The sequence below is a fragment of the Osmerus eperlanus genome, chromosome 10 (assembly GCF_963692335.1).
Source record: "Osmerus eperlanus chromosome 10, fOsmEpe2.1, whole genome shotgun sequence".
Classification (NCBI taxonomy): domain Eukaryota; kingdom Metazoa; phylum Chordata; class Actinopteri; order Osmeriformes; family Osmeridae; genus Osmerus; species Osmerus eperlanus.
In genome coordinates this window covers 16345612-16353978 of record NC_085027.1, presented here as the reverse complement: position 1 = coordinate 16353978, position 8367 = coordinate 16345612, and the positions used below count along the sequence as shown (strand labels likewise).

The window sequence follows — 8367 nt, the reverse complement described above, 5'->3', positions numbered from 1 at the left end:
GACACTAATATTATTCTGAGACAACTTGCAAATACTTGCACATGAGAGAACAGGACAGTGTGCAGTGAAAATGATAGAGTATACTAAGGCAGTGCATTTCCACTCTGATTTCTGACATCGTTTTCAAAAGACAATGGAATTATTTTGGCCCTCTGTATTTTCATCAGTTATATGGACAGGACAGCAGTGAAGTGGGATGAAAGACAAGGGCAGCAGGAGGAAGGTGTTTAGTCTTTGCTGAGGAGAAACTGTTGTGATTGGTTAGCTGTGCGTGTTACCACTACACCATGCTTCCACAAGAATTTCTGTCCATTGAGGGGAATTTAAACTGTAATCATTTTGAATGGAGTGTTGAATGCAGTACTTATGGCAGGTATCCATGCATTCATAGACTTAATGTCACCAGGATGATATTCCATGGGATTTATATTAGTTTTAAAATAATGATATTAATAAAGTTAGATAACTCTTGGCTGTGTCTTCTTTTTGTCTCAAAAATGTTTCATGCACATTCACCTTTTATATTGAGAAAAAAAATGTTTCATGTGGCGGGTTATGGTTTGTGACTCGACATGCGCAAACAAGGTGTTTTGAGATGAATGATGCAGTTAACCAACATAGCTACAATTCTATAACAGGTTCAATAGTTATAGTACTGAGTAGTTGTCATTTGAGTTTCCTGGCTTTTCACAAACCACATTTGACGACATAAAATGTCTTGATGCTGTGTAATAATATATTTTTGCTTAAAATTTCCATGGTGTTTTCACTTTGGCCTTGTTCTATAATATGCTAAAAAGTATTGGTTAGAATTAGGACATTGCTATAGTATGGAATGCCGTTTGATTCAAACTGTTCTAGAGGTTACTTCCTGCCCATCTTGCACACTAACACGGTGCTCGTCTCAAATGTCTCAAACAATTTAAGACTAGGTCATCGATGTCTATGTTCTGTAGAGCTCATATCTGCCCAAGTAACTCTACAAAATCTTCAGTGTGTGCCAAAATGATGTCCCCTGACAAGCCATGCTGATCAATTAGAACAGCTCTAAGGCCAGCATGCTATCTCTGACACCACTAATATCAACATCTGCACTTCAGCTTGTTTTTCTCCAGGTAGCCTACCCCACAAGGTCTGCCTATGACCTCATGCATCTGCTTTGGTCTGAGGATAACCACGCCCCTCTCATTTGCATGTAGGATTGGAAATAAATACAGCACAGAAATACATGTGGCATTAGGAAATAAAAGCCATGAAATAAATACATGTATTTTGAAAAACTTAATTTTGAAATAAATACGTTTATTATTTTTAGGCAAATGGATTCAGCTTTATATTTATATGATGCTATATTTATATATTTATTGCCATCTTTTTTTCAGGGCTTATTTCATATCCATATGTATTTACCTATTTATTGATTTATTTAATTTGGAATCAAACGGCGTTGCATACTAGCTTGCGTAGGCTACATACTATACTTGCGTAGCTACTGTAACTAGATAACCGTTAAATTGCTGAGTAAAATCTTTGTAAATCAAGTGCGATGACAGTGATGAATTACAAGTTGCTGAAACTAGTTATTCAATAATAAATAAATGCATGCATGTCTCTTTTTGTATTCAAAATGTTTTTCTACGACGACACATGTATGTGTATTGCTATCGTTAGGAGGATCAGAATGGGTACATCCGTCCCCATTGCAAAATCCACCCTTGACCTCTTTGCAACCAATGAAATGGCTGCATTCTACGACGCCGTATCCAATGAAACGCAGCGGAGCGGTATTTGAATGGGCGAGATCCCCTAGCTAACATCTGTGTTTTTAGCTTGACCTAGTGTTAAGTGATTGTGGTGCCATCCTGTTGGGTTTTTAAACGCCTTTTATACAAAAATTGACGATGTCAGCCATGGAAGTTCGTGCTACGGTGAGTTTGCAAAGTGTGCGCTATTTGACTGCATCAGCTATTTTGGTGTACTGTAGAGATGCTTTGCAAAAGCAAGTTTCACGTTGTTGGCTCTAGGTAATGTGCTAAGCTAGCGTGTCTTCAGCTGGCTAACGTTAGTTAGTCTCGTTAGATCATTAGCAAACTAGCTTCCTTTTTGTTCTTTGCCTAATATATGCATGGAAATGGACATCTACAGTGCATTTTGTTCGCAGTTCTCAATGTTGTTTTCCCAACAGCTCAGGAACTTGGAAAATCCAGCACCAATGGGAAAAGCCATTGTCGGTGGTTTTAGGAGACCTGCGCTAGGAGAAATTTCTAATGTTCCCAACAAAGTGGTGCAAGCCAAGGTAATTAAGCTATTTTAGACAAGACTGGCTTCAATCATAGACACGATGAGACGAAACAACTTTTTCAAGGACAAAGGTTCTACATGGAACAACAGGGCTACTTAAAACTACAGACCTACATTAGTGCACGTGTGGAAACGTGTACAAATGGCGCCAGACAGGACATATTTGCTAAAATTGTGTAGAGCAAAGATGTTGGGTTGAAAGCATGTCAGGGGAGGGGAATGTCAGTAGTGTCTGGGTTGAGGAGTCTAGTTCATCATTAAGATGTGCATTATTGCACAACTGCAGCCAATGCTTGCTCAAACATTTTTTAATTCTTTGTTTCAGAAGGCCTCTGCCAAACCCACAACAAAACCTATTAACCATAAAGCAGAGCCAGCAGCTGTTAGACCTAAATGTGGCCAAGTTCATCAAGTTGCACCAGTTCCCTGTCTTACTATCCCTGAGGAATCTGCTGATGTGTCTATGAAAGAGGAATTGTGCCAGGCTTTCTCAGAAGTTCTCCTCACTGTAGAGGACATTGACAAGGGTGATTCTGACATGCCCCAGCTGTGCTCTGAATATGTAAAGGATATCTATGGTTATCTTCGAACCCTTGAGGTAATTGTTTATCTCGCCGCAGTTTGTCTTTGAAAGAATGGGTCGTTACATGCACTGTGGCACTTGAGTCGGCATTGTGTGAAGAGGGTTCAGCTTTTGTGTACTTTCTCAACAGGTTCAGCAGTCAGTTAAACCTAAATACATGCAGGGCTATGAGATAAATGAGCGCATGCGTGCGCTCCTCATCGACTGGTTGATTCAGGTTCATTCCAGGTTCCAGCTGCTGCAAGAGACTTTGTATCTCACAGTTGCCATCCTGGATCGCTTCCTACAGGTAAAGGGCAGAGTGGGCGGGTTACTTCAAAGACTTGTCATTCTAGCCTTTTGTGTAAAACCACATTATCTTTCCACATAAGATTCAGCCAGTGTCACGTAAGAAGCTCCAGCTGGTCGGTGTGACTGCAATGTTGGTGGCCTCCAAGTACGAGGAGATGTACAGCCCGGAGGTGGGAGACTTTGCATACATCACAGACAACGCATTCACCAAGGTCCAGATTCTGGAAATGGAGGAGATGATTCTGAGGTGCCTCAAATTTGAGCTTGGGCGACCTCTTCCCCTCCACTTTCTCAGGAGGGCATCAAAGGCTGGAAATGTAAGTGTTTAACATGACCCTCGCCAGAAAGTAATGACTAATTCCTGGAAGTTGTGGTGTAATGCAGTCGTCTTCAACCCTGGGCCCCACTGGCCTGCATGGTTTTTTGTTTTGTGATCTGTTGCACCACTACCTGGAACGTGTCACTCTTGCGCTGTGATTTGCAAGCCTTGTGTTTATCAGGCTGATGCTGAGAAGCATACGCTGGCCAAGTACCTAATGGAGCTAACTCTTCTGGACTATGACATGGTGCACTACCACCCATCTGAGATAGCAGCTGCTTCTCTCTGCCTTTCCCAGCTACTGCTGGATGGGATGAAATGGGTGAGATGTTTGCTGAAAATCAATGGACCAAGCTTTTTCTTGTTTTAGTTGCTTTACAAGATGGATATATGCACTGGGAAATGGTTTTGTGTTATGACTCAGTGTTTTTTTTTTCTTAGTCTTCAACACAGCACCACTACTCGACCTATGATGAGGGACACCTCCAGCCAATCATGCAGCACATCTCCAAGAACCTGATGTCTGTCAATGAAGAAAAGGTCAAACTCCAGGTAACTCCGCAGTACTGTTGAGCTTAATGAGGAAAATAAGGAGTCTAATCACGAAACCTTTTTTTAATAAACACATTTTTGCGGTGTTTTAGGCTGTGAAAAACAAGTACTCCAGCAGCAGGCTCATGAGGATTAGTCTCATTCCACAACTCAAGTCTTCCATTGTCAAGAATATGGCTGCAGCTCTGATCAACAATCCTTGATGTTTTACATTGTGACGTGACTTCAATTGCACTTTAATTTTTATTTTATGGATTCCAATAACTGAAGGGAGGTCTGCCAGCCTGCTGCTTTTTGGTGTGTTTCTCATTTGTACAAATAAAAGTCTTTTAATAATTTTAAACTTGATGCCTACTGTTAAATCTTGTTTTTATAATCACCATGTATATATTTAAATTGTTTGTGCTGGTACTTTAGTGTCAAACACTAGTCCAAAGATGCCAAGTGTTGAGGTTTTTATCACTATGGCTTGAACATGGTTCTCTTCACTATATACAATATTTGCCTGCAGGAAGTTGTGTGTGGGGTGTATTTACTTAAGTGTCACAATGTAACATGTCATGATGTTCCAAGGTCTAAATAAACATCCTGTGCTTCAGCTTTTTTATTAAAGGCATACGACCAAGTTCAGGTACCAAAATGGACAAACCTGTCATTCAAAATGGCACATGGGGGAAAAACCAATGGGCCAGCCATCTTCATATAGCCACTTCCCAATGATTTAGTTGTATGGTCAATTGTTTACACCTGTTCTCAAAGCAGTGGTTGGTTGTGCCTGGAGATAAAATGTATAACAAGTGATTTAATGTTTGTGAAGCATATTTCCCTATCAAACATTTGAATACTAAGGAAATAGAATTATGCTTGATAATCAAATACAAAGTACATATTTTATTAAAAGACCATTTCCATTTTTGATATTGCACAAGGATGTCTTAATTATTCAAGACCAAACAATCTATGACGATGCACTGCAAGTTCATTAGATTGGACCGAAGCCCCAGCAGATCTCAACATTAGGTTAAACAATGTGCATCTGATACAAAACTCTTAGATTAGGGGCAAGCGAAGGAATGTGTGAGTAATGCAGAAGCTGTGCTGTGCAAAATGTTGACACCAGGGAGAAAAAGCTCAATCTTTCATAGTGCCATGAAAAATGTATTGGCTTTAAATCAGAGCTTGAGATACTCCAATGATTCCACTCACCATAGTGACAAATGACCCATATTGTGTACTTTAAAAATAAAAATAAATTGGAATTAAATGTATTGAGAACACCCAAAATGTCAAAATCAGAGAAGAAAATGTAAACCACATAAAATATGGGGAGAAAATACACTGAAAAGATTTGAAAATGTAGAAAACAGCATAGACAAATTCCTAAATCTGAAAAGATACTTTACATATACATACATACAAACTACAACTAAAAGCCTTTAACATAATACATTCTATGTAAACAAATTATTGTCTTCAATAACTAGTGTAGGTCCATCACTAGTTTGGCAACCTATCCTTTATGAAGTTCTGTGGATTACTGGCTGTGGCAGGGTTTGTCCAAGGTAGTACCTGTACTGATAAAGTGCTTCAAAACCACAGACAATACACTCAGAGTACAGTACGTGGTGATAGTTTTTCTGGGATTTCAGATGCTTTTCTGAAACAAATTAGATTTGAGGGAGAAAACTTTAGAGACTTTAAAGTCAGAATGTTCAGCTTTTTTCTGAATGTCAAACTTACAATTCTGGATCATTTTGTATACTTGGATACAAAGAAACAATATAGTTCTTCTAATTCATTTCTTTGGCAAATGTCCAAAACCACAGTTCTATAAACTCTAAAATCTCCAAGTTATGTTTTTGTTTAGTCAAAATATATATTCAAGGTCAATACTATATAATTCTTTAGCAGCACCAATCCCCACTGAAAAATATTTAAACATGACATAATTGTTTTAATTGATTTAAAAGACAGTGACTTGGCAACCACCCTTGATTTGTGTAAGAAAATGAGAAAAAGATACTTTCATTTCAAAAACGACAGATATTCAAATAGAAATTGCAACCTGGTCCAACAGATTTACAAATGCATCAAAAAGCTCACCTTAAAACCTTAGCCAGGCGAAGAAGGGACAAGAGGGAGAATACAGAAAGCTATAAATACAATAAATAGTTTTGTTCAGTGCTCACAGGGACTATATAGTATTATACCCCTGGAGAAAAACAGTCTTGTCCTAATATCCTCATTGAAAAAGTAAGCTTCATTGCAAGCCTGACATTTCTCTTTACTGTCTGAGTCTTAGCTACATTCAGCTGCACTCCCCCAAGCTGGAGAGGAGAAAATATAGCAGTTTTGCCTCTTCTTCTGTTCATAATCCTGTTTCTCTTTGTTTGGTAACGCCATCTCCTCCCTGAAGTGTCAGTGGATAGGTCTCCTACTGCCGTTTGTCAGGGTCTTCACCAGACAGATGTTAAATCTTGCTGACGTAGTTGTTGGGGAACAAACCTTGCTTTCCCCGCAGTCTTCCTGTCCACCATCCAGAAACATCTAGTCAAAACAATACAATAATCAACATCAGTTTTGCTAGCCAGGATTGCTTGTATGGTTTTGGTGCATCTGAGGTATAGTTACACATCCTGGGACTCCTTTACCTTCTTTAATGATGTCAATAACATCTTCCGCATTAAAGCTGAGCTCATCAGTGTCTTGGGCGTCGTAGGCATATAATGCTTTACACTGTGGAACTTGGGGCTTGGGTTTGGGGGCGGGCTTGGGTCTTCCCCCTCCTGGAGGCGGCCTGCTGACTGTCTGTCTATGGGCACTGAGAGAGAGAGAGAGAGAGAGAGAGAGAGAGAGAGAGAGAGAGAGAGAGAGAGAGAGAGAGAGAGAGAGAGAGAGAGGGGGGGAGAGAGAGAGAGAGAGAGAGAGGGGGAGAGAGAGAGAGAGAGAGAGAGAGAGAGAGAGGGGAGAGAGAGAGAGGGGGAGAGAGAGAGAGAGAGAGAGAGAGAGGGAGAGACATGCCAGGACGGTTAACATGTAGCTTCAGCAGTTTAAAGCTGTCCAGCTTGACCCTATATGACAGTACACGTTAGCTGTTAAAAAAGCGTCTTGTGATGCTGAGGTTTCCTAGACTGTGAAGTTAGAGGTGAGCTGTATAAGGAATAAACACACTGGATGAGCTTGTGTGGTTATTATTCTATACATATTTGCTCTAAACGTTTCAGTCTAAATTGCTCGACTGATGCTTCAGAATATGTTGTTCACAGTCCAACCACTAGATGGCAAGCAATAGCTAATTATAAAAGAAGGTGCCTCTACATTGGAATGGTGTTTAGAGGTAATCAAAACACAAGTCATTCCGAATGCATTGATGCATGTTCATTAACTACAAAAGACTGGGGATGAAGCTGAAAAAGTCTCCTTCATAAAGTACAGAAATAAATACACATTCTCCAAACAGAGGAAGTGTCAACACCAGAGGGGGTTTCTTCAATGATATCGCCAGTGACATATATTATGTTGTCTATGTCAACTAAGACCATACCAACATTTGGAGTGTAAAAGTTCTGAGCCCAGTAATTTAAAATCAAATTCTTAGTGAAGACCAATCTTTATTTTCCACGTGACTTGAGGTTCAATGATGACATCCTAAAACCTTTTCATGCAGTGACAGGTGGCATTTTACTGGGCTCTAACTTTTCTCAAGCGCCTCATAAGCTTATGACAGACAGCAGCATCCTCCAATCAGAGAATAGGTTTACCCTCTTCTGATTCCAACATTGGCTGTTAAAGAGAAAACTACAAGAGAGAGACAGTGGTGTCTGACTACAGAAGAAATGAAGCAAGATACAGTACATCTCATGCCAGTGAGCTGTGTCTCATGAAGATCCGAACCACCACCATCACCCAACACACCAGTAACACTCAGACTCACATTCCTCCATTTGAAGCTGTCCGAGCGCCTCCGTTACTATAAAGAAATACAGCCATGTTACAGCAAGACACTGTGTGTGTGTGTGTGTGTGTGCGCGCGCGCAAACCTTCTTTATTAACATACTAGCCATTTTCCATCAATTCCAGAAAAGACACAAACTTATACACACCATTCAGCAATTCCCCTGATACCAAACTATTGATAACCATTGTTTATAATGATCACACTAGGACAGACGAATATCAATGTCAATAAAAAAATCTTTCAAAACAATGACATTCTGCAGTGATGGATTAAGGTTTAAACCCATTTCCAGTCTTGGGTACAGTAACTATCCATGTGTGATATCGCTGTATGAACCCCTGTGTGTTGCGGGGGTGTGAGGGC

General features: G+C 40.0%; 2 protein-coding genes across 4 annotated transcripts in view; one reads left to right on the top strand and one right to left on the bottom strand.

The window, feature by feature from the left end:
• The first annotated feature begins 1768 nt into the window (after window positions 1-1768).
• ccnb2 (cyclin B2) lies at window positions 1769-4644 on the top strand. Of its 2 annotated transcripts, none has more exons than XM_062470834.1 (8): window positions 1769-1928; window positions 2186-2296; window positions 2630-2899; window positions 3015-3173; window positions 3256-3492; window positions 3676-3816; window positions 3936-4046; window positions 4139-4644. In XM_062470834.1, exons 1-8 carry the CDS (start codon window positions 1902-1904, stop codon window positions 4247-4249), a joined length of 1167 nt encoding a protein of 388 aa, XP_062326818.1. In that variant the 5' UTR covers window positions 1769-1901; the 3' UTR covers window positions 4250-4644. The 2 variants fall into 2 exon arrangements, with proteins under 2 accessions (XP_062326818.1, XP_062326817.1); XM_062470833.1 differs by having other exon boundaries at window positions 2627-2899.
• A 278-nt stretch (window positions 4645-4922) lies between these two features.
• The window catches only part of myo1ea (myosin IEa), a 44053-nt gene continuing 40608 nt past the window's right edge, over window positions 4923-8367 (bottom strand). Inside the window, exons 27-29 of one of the 2 annotated variants that reach the window (XM_062470829.1) lie at window positions 7981-8016; window positions 6698-6867; window positions 4923-6593 (exon numbers count right to left, since the gene is read on the bottom strand). In XM_062470829.1, coding sequence (XP_062326813.1) covers window positions 6517-6593; window positions 6698-6867; window positions 7981-8016 — 283 coding nt within the window. In that variant the 3' untranslated portion in view covers window positions 4923-6516. The remainder of the gene's footprint in view (window positions 6594-6697; window positions 6868-7980; window positions 8017-8367) is intronic. The other variant, XM_062470830.1, reaches the window with a different exon arrangement.

What these genes read in the sequence shown, in the direction of transcription:
- ccnb2 (XM_062470833.1), top strand. Translation starts at nt 1,902, where the DNA reads ATGTCAGCCATGGAAGTTCGTGCTACG. An exon ending in CCATGGAAGTTCGTGCTACG is followed by an intron (nt 1,929 to 2,185) that starts GTGAGTTTGCAA and finishes TTTTCCCAACAG; the next exon opens with CTCAGGAACTTGGAAAATCC. An exon ending in TCCTGGATCGCTTCCTACAG is followed by an intron (nt 3,174 to 3,255) that starts GTAAAGGGCAGA and finishes TTTCCACATAAG; the next exon opens with ATTCAGCCAGTGTCACGTAA.